At 40.0% G+C, this 19,801-nt stretch overlaps 1 protein-coding gene across 2 annotated transcripts; it reads left to right on the top strand.

Annotated features, from left to right (window-relative positions):
* The first annotated feature begins 16,432 nt into the window (after positions 1-16,432).
* LOC139611821 (uncharacterized) lies at positions 16,433-19,340 on the top strand. 2 transcript variants are annotated; one of them, XM_071466758.1, is made up of 5 exons: positions 16,438-16,950; positions 17,338-17,538; positions 17,944-18,054; positions 18,736-18,795; positions 18,979-19,340. In XM_071466758.1, exons 1-5 carry the CDS (start codon positions 16,645-16,647, stop codon positions 19,033-19,035), a joined length of 735 nt encoding a protein of 244 aa, XP_071322859.1. In that variant the 5' UTR covers positions 16,438-16,644; the 3' UTR covers positions 19,036-19,340. The 2 variants fall into 2 exon arrangements, with proteins under 2 accessions (XP_071322860.1, XP_071322859.1); XM_071466759.1 differs by lacking the exon at positions 18,736-18,795 and having other exon boundaries at positions 16,433-16,950.
* Positions 19,341-19,801: the final 461 nt, after the last annotated feature.

The raw sequence follows: 19,801 nt of genomic DNA, 5'->3' as shown, positions 1-19,801 counted from the left end.
TTTAAAAAATAATTCACAGGTATATATACCTTCATTCAAAAAAAAGTAAGGCTCAGTTATTAATCCACCCTTACTACTCTAGAAGGTATCAGGATGGTGTATGTGGGAATGAGACAAACCACAGTGTTTGTGTTCATGATAATGAAGGGACCTGTCACCCAGTGTAAGAGTGTGGCCCACTGATGTGTGGGCCGGAATGTCTGTTTCCACCCAGGTGAAAATAGTCACAGGGCAGCTATTTAGCTATTTACATCCGTATGTAATGGCCCTCGGCTCCCTGTGACCCTTGTTTTACACACTGTTTTTTTTTTTTCCAAATACAGCTTTCAGTCACAGTTTGGTTAGGTTTAGGCAACAAAACTCTTTGGTTAGGTTCAGGAAAAGTTTAGTTTGAGTTAAAATAGACCCACAAAAACCACATGTTAGACAGCCTCTCTGCCCAAATGTCTCCCATGTGATTAGTGGTGTAGTGTACTTTGTTTTATTGAGTATACTGTAGATTTGTCTGTTTCTTAATTCTGACAGCCACAGTGAGAGAGAGACAGGACAGTCAGGGAGAGAGAGAGGAGGACATGCAGCAAAAGGCCACGGCAGGGACAAGGTTTGAACACAGGTTTAATGATATCCTCTCTACCTGGTGAGCCGCTGCAACATCATACTGTAATTCCTAAGTGTAGAGGGAAACCACTGACACTGATGTGTATTTTCTGACAGCACAAGGAGCTCGTCAGTCTACTGCTAATTGATAAACTTTTCACTTGACATTACATGATTCACAGCACCTCTTTTGTTTTTTTTTACATACACAAATTGTTGAACTGCAAGTTCTGTCACAAAACTATGATGTCACGTATCCTTGGGCATTTTTAAGTGGTTATACAGGAATTCTGGAGCTGCCTTAGTGGGTATTGAGTGTATACCTGCATATCACGAAGACTACACCACTGCATGTGAGAGCCTAAAGCCTGGGTGTAAATAGCCACATTGGCAATCCGCCCTTGGTTCAAATAGCGTTGTTTTGTACATACACCTGGCTGCAAACAGAACTGCTGGCTAGAGACAACTGTTTGCAAATAGCATGGCTGGCCACAGACACCTGGCTGCAAAGGGTGCTGTTAGCTATGGACACCTGGGTGCAAATAGCACCTGGCTTTTAAGAATTTTTGGATGACAATGGAGCTCCATGGCACAGAGGAATAAAACATACCACATCAGGTTTTGGCTACACAGACAATATTGCTAGTAGGTTCAGTTCATCATTTTAAATCTTTTTCATTTGTTTATAATAAGAGCAGATTATTACCAACCCTATCCTTTAACAACAACAAGGGTATAATCACAAATTGGTTTAAAGGAAGATGAAGTGTGATGATGCTGAAGGGAAGTAGAGAGAAAGACAAATCCCCATAATCGCCACAATCTCAATTTTGTTAGTTTTATGCATGGAAATTATTTGAAATGTTTCCACATATGCTGTGTAAGAAGATTATATACAGCTTTAGGAAGTAAGGATTTCTTGTCATACAAAATCCCATTATCTCTGTACAAGTGAAGAACTTAGCCACTGTGAACAAACTAATAAGACTCCCTGTTCAGCAGTCGACTAAGCTCTGCACCTGATCAGAAACAGCAGATACACACGACACAAGACATACACACAAACCTATTGATTTAGTTTTTCTTTCTGCGTGATCCACAGACTGGCAGCTTGAAGAACTCCCTCCTCTTAGAAATATTTAAAAAGAACAGAGCAGGCAGAAAAAAAAAGTCTGACACTCTTCTCATATGAAAAAACAAGTACCTGCATATCCAGCTCCAGCTCCAGAAGCAGCAGTGTAGCAGACACCATAGCAGTGTAGTAATCCCTGGCAATGTGATTTTTTATTTTCTGTCTCAAATCATCATGCCAGAGACCCACACAGCCACAGCAAAGATACGACTCTCCATTCTCCAGGAAAACCCACAACTCTGCCCCGTCTTGTCATCGCTCTCCTTTCTCCTGCTCCTTTTTTTCTCACGTTCCAGTCTCTCCGGACCTCCCTCCCCCACTCTACCCTCTCAGGCTCCCATGCTCGGTTTAACTTTGGGTATTTCCCTCATTAACTGCTACGCCTATATCAGGAACTCCGGAGAGGCCCGAGGAAGTCTGGCTCTGAAATAAAATGACAGCGTGCTCCTCTGATAGTAACAAAGTATAATCACCTCCTTGCTCTGCTGGGTTGGTAAGTCGGCAGGTGTGGGGGCTTTCTGGGACACAAAGCTTAAACAGTCAGTGATAACACAAAATGAGAAAACCCTCTTTGCCTCCATCTGTTGTATTTTTGTTGTCATAACTCACCTTGTTTGGGTGGGGGGGGGTTCTTTCATAACATATGTATGAGTGTGAAGCTTTATCTCAAGTTCAAATCTCTAATGCTTGCCTACAAAGTTGTCTCTGGTACTGCACCTACCTACTTGAACGCCCTGGTACAGGCATATGCTTCCTCACGACCGTTGCGCTCCTCTAACGAACGAAAAATGTAAGTAATAATGTAATAAATGTAAGTAGGTGATGCAAGGGGTTAACGGGGTTGCCATCAAAGATACCGGTCATGCAGGTCACTACATGAATGCATCATATGTCATCAGGCCTTTTCATGCTTTCATTACACTCCCCATAATAACTGTGCTAACTGAGAGTTATATCATGTAACTTCCACTCTATTTTACTTTCTTCCATCCACTGTTGTTGTCACTGGTGTATTTGCTTTGCTTGATGTGTGATAGTGAAAAGCAGAAGATCACCAAGTCTGCTATTCTGTCAGCCCCAGTGAGGTATTTTCAAAGCCTTGACATGTAGTTACATTTTTGCGGAAGTGTGTATCAGTCATCAGTTGCATAGTTTAATGTATGTAAGCTACATACCAACACCTTAACCCCTTAACACCCAACTATAAATCTAGCACATAGCCAGCAGGAATATGTGTCAACTATTTTTGTGTTCCCTCACAATACGTTTGCATTACCTTGCAATAAGTTTGGCATCACCTCACATTAAGTTTTGGGTGTCCTTGTGATACTGCATCCCCCCGTGATCTGTAGAAATAGTTAGCGTGTTGGTCCAGTCCAGCTGTAATACACTGCCAGTAAAGGGAAACACTCAGCCTCCACGCCGGCAACAGTTTTCAGGTTGTCGTGTTGTCTTATGTCTGTCAAGGCAGGCTGGAGGGAATTTCTTTAGATTTGGCACAAACGTTAATTTGGACTCAAAAGATGGACTGGTTAGATTTTGGTGGTCACGGTGACTTCACACTCTGGTGAATGCAATATATCAGGAACACCCAGAGATTTTCATTTCATCTCGCACAAACATTCACTTGGACTCAAGAATGAACTGATTAGAATTTGGTGGTCAAACGTCAAAGGTTCACAAATCAGGTTTTTCTTAAATCACAGTTGAAAATCATGAATTCACACACTAATTATGACACAATTTAACACATGTCTACTAGTATAAAATGATGAAGTGATGACATTTTAAATTCGAAAGGTCAAGGTTCAACTTCACTGTGACATCATAATGTTCTGCAAAACACCTCTGGCTATTATTCAGTGTTGTAGGCTAACTCGGGAAGGTGAGATTGTGACTATTTCCTACAATTTAGCTGGTGGGCGGAGCTGTACAACCACGAGGCAGTAATTGAGGTTTTTATGTACTGTATAGTAGGTGAGTAAATTAAGTGTAGTTTGCATAGCTGCATTTGTTATGATCCTTTACTTTCCACTTATCAGCTCATCCTCCAGTCAATTGAGGCTTGATGCACCAGCGAGAGGAGAATGAATGTGCAGCATACAGCAGCTTCCCTTTAGGCTTTTCAGTAGGAAACACTGTCCTAAATGACACTATGCATTTAAGACATGGTGGTTAAGGGTTTGGGTTGCAGTTAGCATGCTGCTCATGTGAAGGAAATATATTTTTCATTTTGAGGACATTGATTCAGTATAGGGCCCTGGTCTCATCCTTGAGCTATGGGCTAAAAAGCCTCACATTATATTCAACCAAACACAAGCATATTTCCCAAAATACTGAACTGTTGTTTTTACAAACCTGATGGGGTGATACTGAATTGATGTGGCTGTTCAGCTACTAAGGTGCATTGATAAAACTAATGATTCTGCTGCCACATACCAGCAAGAATTACAGAGTCAAATCCATCTGTGCCTCCTCCTGCGTTATCCAGTAGAGTGATGCGTCATCGTGTCTCTGGCTCCCATCACAGCCTTTTATTGGCCCTGACAGGGGTCCAAAGGAGCCATAGATACACCACCCAGTAAGAAATGCCCTTGTGGCAACACATGTCCCTGACAAGAGGTTACTCCAGACTGTGCTCTGAGGGAAAGAGAAGAAAGAGCAGAAGATGAGGAAGAAGAATCGTCAATAGCTTCTCTATGAGGGCAATTCTTTGCAAATCCAGGTCAAACACTATTTAAAAGTCTGTGTGAAAGACTGTGTGAAAGGAAATGACCAACTCAGCAGTCTGTATTTATAATCGGCAAAACAAAACACACAAATTCTAACCAGAAAACAAAACATTGGCCTGCCAAATTTCAGGCTGTGCTTTCTTGTGTGAGCCAGCTGTTAGCTATGGTGTCTGCTGCTGGCGGGTCCCAGCTCAGTTAAGGTTTAGATTTCCCTCTTGTTGCTTAAATTTGGATTTTCTGGTCACAGTTTATTTGCCAAGATGGCAGCAATGAATACACAACTAAAAGCCTGCTGATTTCTAGCTATTTTGCTTTTAAGATTGAAAAACCCTCCTTCAGAAGCCTGTAGGAGTTGATACAAGGATGTTTTGTTCTCAAATTTAGTTACAGTTTCGAGTGTTTGCAAACCAACTCAGGAGTGTGAGGGAGCAGGAGATAATTTAGCCTATAGACAAAAGTCTACAGCCATGCTAGCAGCTCTGTGAGACTAGCGCACAGCAATGCTATGAGCTAAACGCTAACATAATGATATTATGCAATACGCACACAATGATTATGCGAACATGCTGCTGCTAAGCTGGTGCGTTTACCATGTCCACGATCTTAGTTTTCTGTGTTAGCATGTTAACATTTTCTAAATTGTACAACAACTCACCTCTGTGTGACAGGTGAACACATTGCTGCATTATAAATATACAGTATAAAGTATATATATGATATATAGTGTTCAATAATAAAACCATTATTAGTTAGAAAACAAAACCATATACTACATGGTATGGAAATATTTGAAACCTATATGTAGAATAGCACCTCTTCTCTGTAAACATGTGACCTCGTCGTCCACGATGTCTGTAGAAGATTACAGTGAAAAACAGTGTGGGCGTGTGAAGTGTTGTAGCCTACACAAATGTGTTTTGCAGTTGGCTGTATTGTAGTACAGTATGATAACCAACCGATCTGTGGCCATCTATTACTACACTGCAGTGCAGTGAACAAGTGGCTACAGTAGGACCTACAAATGTTTATGGAACACAATGCAGTGATATTTACAGTAGTGCTGAAGCAGGCATTAGACAGCTGAATACCTGCTCTCATTCTGAGAGGTGCGAATTGGATGCCACTGTAAACAGACCCATGTTGGTTGCTCAGTCAGTAACGGTTACATTAAATTATTCACATTTTGTTGTTGTGTTTTAACATTTTTTACTCTACATTACATTTTTTGCAGTACTAAAAGTCAGGAAGGTAGTAATGCAGTGCTGTTTAAAATACCAAAACATTTGGCGTCCAAGTCTAAAGCGCTGGTGAAAGGGTTTTATTCATTGGTGACGATATGGAAGTGATTGACTGTTTTCACACATGTGAACAAGCGAGCACAGGCGAGTTAGACTTGTGAGAATGATGTTTCTGATGTGTGGATTGCATCTAAGCGATAGAGCAAAACTGTTACAGTACAGTGCCAGCGGTGAGTAAGTTATCTCCTCAGCTAATCAGTGGTGATTTATGGTTTATGGCTGCCCTCTACAGCCGCCTCTTAAAACTTGTCACTAATCCCAGTTTCTCATGTCACAGAAATTATTTTCATAATAAATTTGCAGTTCTTACCCAATCCCTGTGAGACATCATGCCCAGAGTTTAAGGTCTTCAAGCTAAAAGTGAACACAACATGCTCAGGCTCATGCTAAATTATAATATGAACCTGCCGTACGCTGAACGGGTAGCTATGTGTTTGACTGCTGGAGCTTACTTAATGGGAATCACACTACAATAACACGCCTGATCCTGCTTGCTGGGGTTTCAGTTTTTACATGTTTGATTTACAGAGGCATGACACACCAAGCATGATCTTGGCATGTGACCCCCACCAGCTGTTCAGCCACCTTACCTTTGACCTCCAAACCCCTGGGAGTCAGAGTAAGACCATGCTTGACTTGGTGGGGCCTTTATAAGAGGTGGAGACTGAGTGACTGAAAGATTGTGTTATCGGAGCATTAGAGCAACTGTCTGGAAGAAGAGGCTGAAATTCCTGAATTGCCACAACACACGTCACCAGTATTAATAAGTTTATGGTTAGAAGATAATGTTACAAAAACAGTAATTTCTTTATGCATCGACCAATTATATAAAAACATAACACAGCATATAACCAGAAAACAATCTACCGCATCATCTGTCTTTTTTTGTCAGTTTTTTCAGTACTATTCTTTTTTAAATTTATTTCAGAGGTCATTATACTCTCCTGACTTGCAGTAAATTCTGGTACATGTGTGTTTTACTGTTTAATAGATGCATTTTAACATGCATGCAAACACTGCATTAAATTTTGACATTTAAAATTAAACTCCCTCTGCTGATGATGATCAAGTGATACGATCAAAAGATCCATCAGCTGTCTTGCACATTGTTTGGAAAGTGCTATACAGTGGGTTTGGGAATGTGGCCTCACATCACATTATATTTTTGTTGGATTTATTTGTCAGGGACCAATACTACATCCAGTATTTATGCTACACTAAGCTAATCACCCTCTGGTTCTAGTCTTCGATATAACAGTGTTGTTGATCTTCCCATTTAACTTACAGCAAGAAAGCTAATTTCCTCAAATATTTTCCTTATATTTTAGTGTCAAACATTCACAAGAGATTTGCTGCACTAAATTTAGCTACTAGCTATCTGTTATTTTTATCTGAGATGATAAGCTGAGTGTCTAGTGACAGCCATGAAATAACACGCCCTTTGTTGATCTACCAGTCACTAATATCTCTTGTCATTTTGGAATCCGCCATGACAAGTCGCAGCAGGAAAATCACAGCTGTAAATAATAAAATGAATGATGGCTGGACTCTGTTTAGCTGCTTTCTGCCACATTAATATGGATATGACAGAACAGAGCTATTGTTATTAGTAACACTGTGTGACAAGTCAAAGTGCAGGAGTCCTCAGTGTGTTCTCACCTTTTTTCATCACCTGACCTTCACACCCACCTGCACACCTGCTCCTAATTTGCTCATCAGGTCCCAAGTACATAGACTGGCCCCTTGGCCATTGCTCCCTGCCTGCTGTAGTGCTCTCTTATTGTGCTTGTCTGCCCTGTTATGACCAGTATCTGCCTTTTTGGACTTCATATCTGTCAGTTGTGCTGTTTTAGTTGCTTCTACTGACGGTTGCCAAACCCTGTTTTCATCAGCGACACAGTGAACTTTGCTTTTACCTTACCTGTTTTGTACAAAACGTGCTGTAGAACCCGATAATGTAATAAATCCCCAATAATGTAATAACCCCAATAATGTAATAAAAAATTTCACTTGAGTGGATTGAAAATGTAATAAAACCTGATAATGTAATAACTTCCCAATAATGTAATAAAGTGCATTTCCCAATAATGTAATACACTCTTAACCAATAATGTAATAAAGTATTACATTAACGGGAGGTTATTACATTATCAGGTTAGCCTTCATTTCAAGGGACCTGATAATGTAATAATACTCCAATAATGTAATAATTTAACAGGAGATCACCCATTACTTGGTTTCAAGTGGTGTGTTCAAGGTTATATTTCTGTGTAAGCAACACAAGCTCCAGAGCGCCACCAACAGGTCAAAGTAGGACATGCATGAATGGTTAACTTTGACCCGTTCATCCGTTTTCACAAACGATGTATCACTGGAGCCCTCGGGCCAAGCCGAGGTAAACGCATCCTTAATGTCTTTTTCCGCCATATTGGATTTGATCAAAAACCTTTAAAAGGCCTCTCTTGTCACAACTTTTGTCTAATCTTCTTGAAACGTCGCCCAGGTGATATTCAGACCATGACACACAATTGCATTCAGCATCCTCTTCAAATTCAAAGGCACTTAGCCGTGACAGCCAACCAAACTTGACATTGAGGTCGCCAAACAGGAAGCAAGCCCATTTCTCAGCAACCCTTTAACATATCTCAACCAAACTATTACATTTTCAATCCACTCAAGTGAAATTTTTTATTACATTATTGGGGCTATTACATTATCGGGGATTTATTACATTATCGGGTTCTACACGTGCATTTGAGTCAACGGCCTGTTTTATTGAGCCATTAAACTCAGTCTCAATTGAAAACACTTTTCTTACATGTTTCAGACTGTTGCGAGGATTGTGGAGGAAATGGATTTTACATCTCAGAGTTCTGTAAATAAATATTTTATTTTATAATTATACATTATATTATTATACATTATACATTTTTTATAATTTTCTTTTTTTTTTTTGATGACTGGATAACATCTTTTTTCCTCATTCTTCCATCATAGGCCCCTGTGGGCACTACGACCAGTGCATACATGCATGCATGCCAGCCTCACGGCTCTGTGCTCCGTTTCACTCTGCTAGTGTTCAACATATAGCTAAGACACACACACACACACACACACAATCCAACATATACACACACAAGTGGATATATTCATCAGGATATGCACATGTAAGCAGGCCTTTATGCATGAACACAGAATATATTTATGTGCTAACGTTCTGGCCAAACTGCAGCAGCATTCATGCGTATCTGTGTATGCTTCTTCTAAAGAATCACAAATTGAGCAACATTTCCTGTGTGGCTGACTCACAAAATTAATCCACTTCCTGTGCTCCATTTCCCAAAGCTCAATGACACTGACCAACACCAACAAAGCAGTATCACAAGACGTAGTCATGGATTCTGGGAGGGGGGGGTTAAAGTGCACATCCAGTGAGGGATGTCTGTAAACAGATTATCATCACTGCTGCATGTCAGCACCAAGTGGCAACCTCCGGACCAGAAAAATGAAGTCAACACTGAAATGTAAAAATGCAAAAAGAAATTCAAATGGCCACTTGAGTCTGGCTCCAAAAGTGGGTCAATCCCCATAGACTCTCATGCTAAAATGGCCAACTTTACAGCAGAAATAAACATGTTTACAGCCTGATCAGTTTTGTTTTGTAAATTTAATTCAGGCTTAAAGTTCTGCATAATTGAGGGCGTGGCTGCTTTGAGTGACAGGTGGCCGAGCGTATGTTCACCACAGACCAACATTCATAAAATCTCGGCTCCACACCATCTCTATGCCCATTTTTGGATTAGGTGGGAGTCAGGCAAAATCAGGCACTGCCAAGTTGGCGACAGGGGAGCAGCCCACCCTGAGCTTCAAAACCATTCTTCAGAAACCTGTGGGTGACATCACGGAGGCTATGTCCATCTTTATTTACGGTCTATGGTCAGCACCAATGACTATATAAAGATGGACGACACGTCTCCACTTCCTCCCACTCTACAATAAAGAAGCCAAAATATCCTGAATACAGACACTGTCACACTGCGCCAAAACCCCGAGAATCCGCAGATATCCCTTTTAGGTTTTTGAAAGAATCTGGATCTTATTTGGTGAAAAATGTATTTCACGTGTACTTTGATTTGTTAGTTTGGCCCATGTCTCCTCCGCTAACATGGAGGGAGCTGGGTTTACTTGTACTGCAGCCAGCCACCATCGAGATGTTTTGGCCTTACTTTTAGGGAGTCCATCTCATGTTGTCCATCTTTGAATACAGTCATTGGTCAGCACCTGTATCATTTCTCACATTGTTCCTGCTGCTGAAGCCTACAAATTTACAGCTGCATCATTTGCTCTTTGGAGGCAATGAGAAAAACTTTAGGTTCATTAGCTGCTAAATGCTCCACTTACTTCACTAGATAGTTGCTAACTTTGCATGTCTGCTTTTTGGTTCTTGGCAGGTAGTGTTGAGTTGGTTTATCAGAGTCTGTTTGTTAAGAACAGCTGCCTGCTGCTGCTGACAATGAGGTTGGTGAGAGCACTAAGACTGACGCAAACAGCAAAATCAAACCTCGAAGCTACAAGATATCAAAATGCTCCATTAAGCTGCCGAGGTGTTGATAATTCTCTGTGGATTCATCACCACAAGTGACACTGGTCTCATCACACAGTCACTGCTAATCCCATCTCGTGTGATTGAGAAGCAACATAATCTTTCCCAAGCTGTTTTGCTCATGAAGATGGCAGGAATGACAGAAGTAGATCAGAAAAGATGCAGAGACAAAGAAACAACGAAGAAACTTTCTTTGTTTCAAGACAAAGTCATTTTCACTTACTGCACAGCCTCGGCCACAGTCTCCAGATGTTGTCCTTCAATACTCTGCACTGTTCCTCCCTCCTGACTCACCGCTGACTCAGACAGACTTAAAAGTTATAGTTCAACCCCTTCACACACACACACACACACACACACACACACACACACATACATACTGTATGTGGACAGGCCAACTCATATCCATGTTTAACAATGCTTTAATCAAAACACATTTTGAAAGAATGTGAATTTTTATAATGGCTTTTTTCATAGAAGACTAAGACTTGTCATAGTAGGAGAAGCACAAGTGTCACTGACAACATTAACAATGTTTCTGTTCTATTCAACTCTCATTACAGTGTGTGAGTGAGCCTGCCTGCAAGTGTGCAATGAACCTTTCTCTCCAGCTCCTTCTTTTCATTCTTCCCACACTTGCATCACTTTTCTTGGGTACAATAACCGGACACATCAGATGGTTTGTTACACAGACCCATTTGGGAATGCTTCTTTGGAAACTGTTTGGACATGGTGAGGTACTTTCGAAAGATACTCAGCAGTTGATAGGATCATCACAATCATGTCTGTAGACGATTCTTGCCATCATTGTAAGGAAAATTACACATAAAATGTTATTACAAATACCAAAACAGCCTTTCACCATATCTGCCAGAAGTTCCTCCCTCAGCTTGCTGATCATATCTCACTTCTCTTCTCACATCTCACTTCATCAAAACAGTTATAAGCACGGTTACCTTTAGACATTTTATGGACTACGTTGTTTGAAGTATAGTTTTTGCTGGGGGTGGGACATAAACATGGTGATGTCAGCTATAGCCCATCTACCCACCTGTGAATCGCTTCAAGCTGACAACTCTTGTCCAGATTAACATGAAACTTACTGTCAATCTTTGATTAATTGTACTCCGCCATCATTCCTGTAGTGCCAATTTAGGTCATAATGTTGAGTTTGTACACAAAAATATCTTTCAAAAGCTGTTACTTTTGCTGTGCACATTCATGCTCACCTGAGGATAAATTATTTTTGTCTATTACAATCCCTTGATTGGGATTTTGGGAAATGCACGGAGTTTTGAGAGTTTGGTGAGAAGATATGACTCTTATTTACGGGAGTCGGGAGGCAATTAGCCATGCTTGGCAGAAACAAGCTAGCTTGGTGCCAAGAAATACATAGCTACTGCATGCAACTATACCTCAGACCACAAATTTGTTATTTTTACATTTCTGTTTGTGTGTGGATACGTGGATGGATGGATGTTTATCAGTGAGCTGTAGAGGTGTTGGTAGGCACAAGTTTTTACCTTTGGACAGACCAGGGCCATTTGTTTCCATTCTTTATGCTAAGCTAGGCTAATCACAACAAGTCCTCCAACCTAAACAATCATATAGATTGTTTGTTCCTGCTCTCTGACATGACTTATAGGAGCATTGCCTGAATTAGTGTCCCCACATCGGGAAGAGACATACCGCAGACACATTTAAAAAAATCATAGATAAAAAATAAATAATTACTTCTTCTTTGGTTTGGTCAAAACAACCTGGTTAGGTTTGGGAAAATATCATGGCTTGGCTTTAAACATGTTCTTTGTTAAGGTTGGAGGACGTCCGTCATCATGGTTGAAATAATACACTTGTGGTTAAGGTTATAGAACAGTCACAGTCATGGTTAAAAGAAAAAAGATGACACTTGGTTGGAAACAGGAAACAAACAGTCCTGTGAGACTTGTGCCAACTGTTGTGTTGTGATTTTTCAACCCAGGTGTCAACCCAACATCCGTCCAACCTCCTCTGTATGAGAAATTGGTTGTTCTTTAGACAATGTGGCCTGACTTCTTTGCACCCATCATAATTACTACAGCCACTACAGGGTTTCGTCATTTGAACGTGACGTAAACATGTCATTTTGGGGCATCTGCCAAAAACACAGATGCTGTCCACTGGACCACTATCACGACTAGATGTTATAATAAGCTGCTCGCACAAACAACCTCTGGAGTTGTTTCTTATGGGAGGCCATGAGAGTGGCATCAATCCTCTCATCTAACTCTAGCAAAGGAAGAAAATAACTCTTTTTCCCAAAATTTTGAACTATTCCTTTAAATAAGACGTAATATTTGGTTTTTAAAAAATGAACTGATGGTTCATGCACCTTAAGACTTATCACTTTGAGATTTTCTGTGTTTGTTTTTTTATTTTTCAACATTGAGTGGTCATAGGTTTGTTCTTACATTTAGATTAAGTCCAAAGAATGAGAAATGTCTATGATGCGTTGCTTTACTAAACCAACAACAACTTTCACTGGATACACAAACAATGCAAACAGGCCTCTATGCATAAAAGAGTTGTATTTTGAAGATACAAAGTTTGCATCTAATACCAATGACTTGATTATCTTTAAAAGGTTGTTATTAGACAGTTCTATGCGTAATTTCCGTTTTTCCGTCTTTTTAATCCTTATCAGAAATGATAAAATGACAAAACCATGTTGACTTACTGTGTAATGTGGTCTGTCCTCTGTCTCCCGCAGTGACCCAGTGACACTGCCTTCCTGCAGCTTTCTTGTGTATGTTGAATGCCAGGAGGAAGGAGTGGGCTGAGACTGACGCCTTTCTGTCTTTTATAAATCAGGCTTTATGAGTTGACATAGTGTCGCTTGTGCATTGGGCCTGCCCCAACTCCAAAACAATTCAAAGAACAGTTTGTTGGTCTGTCCCTCAATGGCACAAAGCAGCTCATTCAGCCTGAGTCTGAGTGTAGGAAGTGATTTACCCCAATTCTCTCAATTCATTTCAATTCAATTCAACAAAGCTTTCTTGGCACGACAGTTTGAAAAAAACACGTTTGGAAATAAAAATAAATTAATACAGTGAATACATCTACATACATACATACATAAAAAGTGCATCTACAAAGACACATAATTACTCATAACGAAAACAGACAGAGTGAGAAACAAACACTTCATATTCATAAAAATTCTGTGTACAAGATATTTAAAGACTAGGTCAAAACCTGGTGTATGGTCAATGTGCAAAATTAAGGATGAAGCCAAAAACAGTTGTGAAACCGATGTAAACAACTGACATCATTGTGTCATATTTGCATTCTGCCTAGAGTCAGCTCTTTATCTGTTTGCTTCTGTCCTCCTCTCTGTGCTCACACATACAGTGTTTTGATACAGCCACATTCCCAACAAAGCTGTTCTCATTTACATGTTTTTCTGTGACTGAAACACAGCCCATTAAGAATACATGTTAACTTCCAAACTATTTCCAAGTTACTGCTAAAATCCTGATTTTATAACCATGATATCATCTGACAAAATCCTTACACACATAATTTAAAGAAAATTATTATCATTATTAGCAAATTATTAGAAAATTATCCCCAAATAGGAAATCTCTTTTTTTTTTTTTTTACTTTTTTTTAGAGCTACAGTATAATAGATTTATTAAATATCTATTGACAATGAATCAAATGACAGTGACAATGGTGTTATGTGAAAGAGGTCATCCATGGTTCTGAATCAATAGAGGGTGACCAACACCTCCCCAGCTCTACAGAGCTTTTTAGCCTCTTTCAGCTATTTATTTTGGTTTTATGAGACATTTACTGTGTGCTTCAGTCTCAGTGCTCTCAATCAGCCTTGTTTCCAGCAGTAACAGGGAGCTGTTTTCAGCAGGCAAACTCTGATAAGCCAACCGTACACTGCTTACACAGCACTAAATGCAATAGAGACAAAATTAGCCACTAACAGACAAAGAAAGTGGAACATTTAGCAGCTAAAGAGGAATATATATTTTCTTAGCATCTGCCAGTGTAATCGTTGCAATCGAGATCAAAAGTCCATGTGGGTTTTAGTCATATTTACTCAACTGTCCTTCTCTTTGATCAATTTTTAGACAATGAAACCCATTGATATTTTAGTCAAGTTTTAGTCAAGACCCATTATTAGTATTTTCTCAAGTATTTTAGTCAAACAAATCAGCAATATAATTTTTTTTAGTAGTTGGGGGCAGAAGAAACAAGTTGCAAATACAACGCTGACAGCTCTGGTTTGTGCCCTCCAACTCCTGAGGGAAATATCTGGCTCTGTAGCAGCTATATGCTCCACTACCAGCTAGTTGGTTACTTTGCCTCTCTGCTGTTTGTTGCTGGTCTGACGCAGTGGCTACAAATGTGAAACTGATTCAAAACAGTATGGTTTTGGGCCAGAAAACCAAAACAATGAGCTGAAAGACTATTTCTGTCTTTTTCTCTGTGGAGCTGAGAGGATCTGTGATAATTCTGTGTGGGTTTGTCACTACAAGCAGGGTTCGAATTACTGTGGGGGATGATTAAGGCTTGGACCCACCAATGAAGAAGTAAAAACAACAGGGGGTTGAAACATTTATATATCCTTCTTACCTATAATTGTATATAAATATACAGTATATTTCGCATATTCATGCCTGGAAGAATCTTGTTGTACAATTTCACTCCAAATTGAACCGCACCATTTCTCAACCTAGACGTTAATTGAACGTCTCTTCTACCTGCCTCACTCCATCACTAGCTCACAGGGGTTAAATTGGGCGAGAGTTGAGCTCTGTCTCCTTTAATCCTTGATATCATCATATCATATCACACTTGTATTTTTCAAAATCTATATGATAGTATCTAATAGTATATGAGCAGCTTATTCAGCCTCTAACAGCATCATTTGACACTAGAGTTCTTCAGGCCATCAGAGCAAAGATATGAGAAATATCCGCAAATCTGTTATAGTAATTTATTCCCATGATGCTCCTCTCACGTCGTGGGCACACTGCATGGGTCTTATAATACATCCATGGCACACAAGCAGGTGTGTGAGTGAGTTACTATGGTTACACCGATGCTCTTTGTCTCCGTCGCTCTGAAACTTCCTGAAACTTTTTCGTGATTCACTAACAGGTGTGTATACCTTTACAGAAATCATGAGCCTCAATTTTGTAAAATTATATCACTGAAATGTAGCTATATAATTTAATATTGTTATTGTATCTGAAATTACATGAATTAAATAATATGCACTCTGACCATAAGCAAATCCGTTCACATATGAGTGTACATTTGATCCATTGGTAATATCAAAATACTGATTATTGCTGCTTTAAGCACAAAATTCTTCCAGGCTACAATCTGCTGTTTGACAGGTTTTTCTGAAAAATGATGTGGAAAACTGACAGCAAAAACTGACTGGCTGTAGGAATAGAAATGCTGCTTTTAAAAAAAAAAATCATTGTCTGGTCTGATGTCATGAGATCAAGATCATCCAGCCATGAAACATGTCTAAAATTAAGAAAAAAAAAAACTAGTGCATAAATAACCATAGGCTTGGATTGAAAGGACTGAATTTAACAAGAAATCCTTTAAACCCCAACACCTCCTTAACTAGAAGCTTATTGCAGCTCCTCAAACAGCCAGCAGAGGTCTCTCCTGCTTTACTCTTTTGTATAAATGTAACAGTCTTATTTGCTTGAGGAGAAAGTCCAGAGTTCAGCAAAGCATTGACTTCTGCAAATCTGCAGCTTTCACTTCAAATTACATACTTAATTAGCATTTTAGCAGCAGAAACCTTTGTATAACCTTTCTATAGTTAATCATTCAGTAATGTTTTGTGTGTATACAGTAAGTGATAAAAGCATATGTGAAATAAATAAAGTTGTTGCAAGTGTATTAATTTAATAAAATAGAAACACGATCCTGGTTGTGATTTTAAATTAAATATACAGAATCTGGTTAACTTTTCTTATTTAATACTTCATACGTCAGTCAGGAAACTCCCCCCTTATGTCCGTCTGCCTCTCCTCCCTCTCCTCATCCCTCTATCCTTCACCATTCGGAGCCCCAGACCTCAGGGAACATCTGAGGCACATCAGGACACTGGAAGCCTGGCAGATGTGGATTCATCTCGACACCACGCCTGAGCTATTCAGCAGCCACTCTCTGAAGAGACAGAGCTGGTATGTGATCAGATCTGGTTCTGGGCTCTCAAGATTCAGGATCTAGACATTTGGACCCGAGAGTCTCCACCTGATGAAATCCTGGAGTATGAGGGTGAGCCGAGTGCTGCAGCTGTCTGTCCTGCTGGTGGGACTCTGTCAGGCCCACCACGTCCTGTCAACAGATGATGCCTCCACATCACAGGAGGCAGGCAAGGTTCCGGTGTCCCAGCTGAGGATGCTCTCACTGGGACTGGCTCACTTGCTGCACGGGGTGGAGAAGAACGCCGAGCAGCTGGAGCAGCAGGGAGAGCAGGTGGCGGCAGAGCTGGATGGAGCCACCAGGAGTCTGGAGAGCCTTCATAAGCAGGGTTTACAGGCAGGGCGGACTCGCAGGCAGGTGAGGAGGAAGAATCACAGTTTACAGAGGAAATACACCTTTCTGACTCACAGGCTCACTGCATTTTGTTCAGCTTGTACATTTGGAAGTTGGTATGTTTCAGCATCTTTTTTTCGAGACTAATGCAAATTAAATCATATCGGACAGAGAAGAAACAAACAAGAAAGATATTAAAGAAAAAAAGATCATAAAGTAAAAAAGAAATTAACCACCAAGCATCAAAAAAATAGTTTTGAAAGTAGACAACTTTCACCTCACCTCCAAGTCAATAGGGGTCAAGGTCAGAAAGTTATTGAAAAAAAGTCCAGAAACCATCAGAAAGACAATCGGGTACAGATACTGTGGGACATTGTTCTGAACAATTTAATATAATATGTCGTCCTTCAGGTGAGGAGGGACCTGCAGATACTGAGTGCCAGGGGGGACAGGCTGTGGACGGCGGTCAAAGAGCTGCAGAGGGGGCTGGAGGATCTGGAGTCGGACCAGAGAGCCATGGAGCAGCGGATGAACCAGATCCTCCAAAGAGTGAAGAGCCTGACCGAGCCGAGGTCAGGAGATCAGAATCAGCTCGGCGTTGGCTTCATGAAGGTGAGAATAAAGTGAGAAGTAAACTTATAAACCAACAGGAACACTGACGCATGTTGTGGTGTTAAAACAGGAAAGAGCCTTCCCCCAAACGGTAGTTGCAAAGTTGGAAGTTGACTATTGTTTGAAATATTGCTGTAGCATTAATCACTTCCCTTCCCTGGTACTAATCCAGACCACAGCTAGATAGAGGTGTCCACATACTTTTGGTCATGTAGCAGACTTGCATTTTGCTTTGGTTTCCTGAGATTGTCAGTAGCATATAAGACCATCAAATATAAAATACCAGTGGATTCTCATTATTTTATCTTGTAGTTGCTGTGTTGTAGGAGACAAATATTCATCAGTGTCAGAAATGACAGATTTGACTGTTTTTGCCCTTTCTTTCATTTCTTGGTTATGTTGTAGGTCCTCATGGGTAAACAGGCCCAGCAGCTTGCCACTCTGACCTCAGTGGTTTCAGCCCAGGACAGACTGATCGACAGACGCCTGCAGCGCATTGAACATCTGGAGAAACAGGTTTGGATGCATCTTATTTTCATTAAAGTGCTTAATCCGAAAGGAAAACAAGGTCAAAGAAAATCTCTGAGAGGAACGTCTAGCACAGTCTCACATTGTTATCACTTAGTAGTTGTATTAGAATTTGTTTAATTCAACTGGATGTATTTTAAAATAAAGTCTCTTTAGAGTCCATGTTAAAAATTTTAAGGAAAAGTTCATCAGAATTAGTGATAACTGAATTTGTCATTTGAGAAATTATATGAACTAATTTCTGAAAGTTATAATTTCAGTAGACGTGATGTAATAACAGAAACACGACTTTATATTATATTTATGTTAACAGTATATACAGTATTTATATTATTTTTATGTATATATTTCTTTATCCGAAACAATGCAACAAAATATGCTTAAGATGAAGAACACGCATAAAAAGACAAATGCAAAAAGGAACATTTAAAAAAGATTTTAAAAAAGAGACAACTAGAAAAAAAGGAGATATTTCAAGACAAATAAAGACAGAGAATGAATAACAACAAATACTGTGGGTGAGGTGGTGACACTGTAAAAGTTTCAAGGTAAATGACAAGATGAGTTTTAGGTATTGTTTTGAAGTGAGCTGCTCATTCTCACCTCTGCAGCGAGGATGTTTCAGAGTCTGGGGATGAACTGTATGAACTACATGTAGCTTCTCTGCAGGTTTTGGTCCTGGACCTGGGCCGATCTGTTAGGAACATAAACAGTGAGCAGGTCACTGAGGTATGGTCTGGGCTGAGGCCATGAAGTGCTGAGTTATTAAATAAGGTTCCTTTTATTAACTCAGGGACACTCTGATGATGTAGCCTGCTGTCTTATACTTTCTATAGTTGAACAATATTGCATGTCTTTACTTCTGATGTGTGTGTGTGTGTGTGTGTGTGTGTGTGTGTGTGTGTGTTTCAGGTGTCTGACAGCGTCCCAGCAGCACCCAGGGCAGACTCTGACTCCAACTGTGTCTGATGAGCACAGCTGCATCAACACACACACTCTAAACACTTTCACTCACGAGCAGGAGTGAAGACGAGTTTGTGAAGACGACAGAATCAACTGCTCTGATACTCACAGAGCGATGTGTCACTATCAGCCCAGCTTAGATAAATATGAATTTGGGTGACTTTCCAACACAACGTGTCACTTCCGACAGAAAAATGTGTCACGGTGCAGGTTGAGAGGAAAACTGTTGTGACTGTTATCATGTGTCTTGTCCTCAACAAGATAGTGCTCTGTTCTATAAAGGCTTCAAAATAAAACTTTCCTGTATTTAAGTCATCCTGTTGTGGCTCTGACTTCCACAATATTGTGGTTGACGACGGTGGTGCAATGTTGTGTGAAGATAGTTTGCTCATACACATCCAAATAAACAGACGCACATGAAGGCAGAGAAACCTTCACACTACAACACACAGTCAGATGGCACTGTGTAAGAATAAATGATTACAACCACCACATTCCAGACTTATATAAAATCAAACTGTGTTTTGTCATTGAAGTTCTCTGCAAGATTATTGGGTGTAAAAACATAATGAAACACAGAACTTATTTATGGTTTAATGAGTGGTGAATTTGCACACAGGTCACATGTAAAGCAATAAACACAAACTGTGAAAGTTGTAAAAATGTTTGCTCATTTCTAGTTAAAGCAGCAGAATATTCTTCCAGTAGGTTTCAAAAAATTAAAATATTTTAAAATATATTCTGTGGTTATGATGTGACATAACAAGGTACA

This window comes from Trachinotus anak, unplaced genomic scaffold (genome assembly GCF_046630095.1).
Source record: "Trachinotus anak isolate AG129_WGS33_773 ecotype Australia unplaced genomic scaffold, CSIRO_AGI_Tana_v1 ptg000028l, whole genome shotgun sequence".
In the NCBI taxonomy this organism is placed as follows: Eukaryota; Metazoa; Chordata; class Actinopteri; order Carangiformes; family Carangidae; genus Trachinotus; species Trachinotus anak.
Note: the sequence above shows the minus strand (reverse complement) of the source record. Positions and strands in the feature narration are given on the sequence as shown.

Bases quoted from the DNA above. Each gene is read 5' to 3' on its own strand.
- LOC139611821 (XM_071466758.1), top strand. From the start codon at position 16,645: ATGAAATCCTGGAGTATGAGGGTGAGCCGAGTGCTGCAGCTGTCTGTC. The intron at 16,951-17,337 runs GTGAGGAGGAAG...GTCGTCCTTCAG, and splicing joins CAGGGCGGACTCGCAGGCAG to GTGAGGAGGGACCTGCAGAT. The intron at 18,796-18,978 runs GTATGGTCTGGG...TGTGTGTTTCAG, and splicing joins ACAGTGAGCAGGTCACTGAG to GTGTCTGACAGCGTCCCAGC.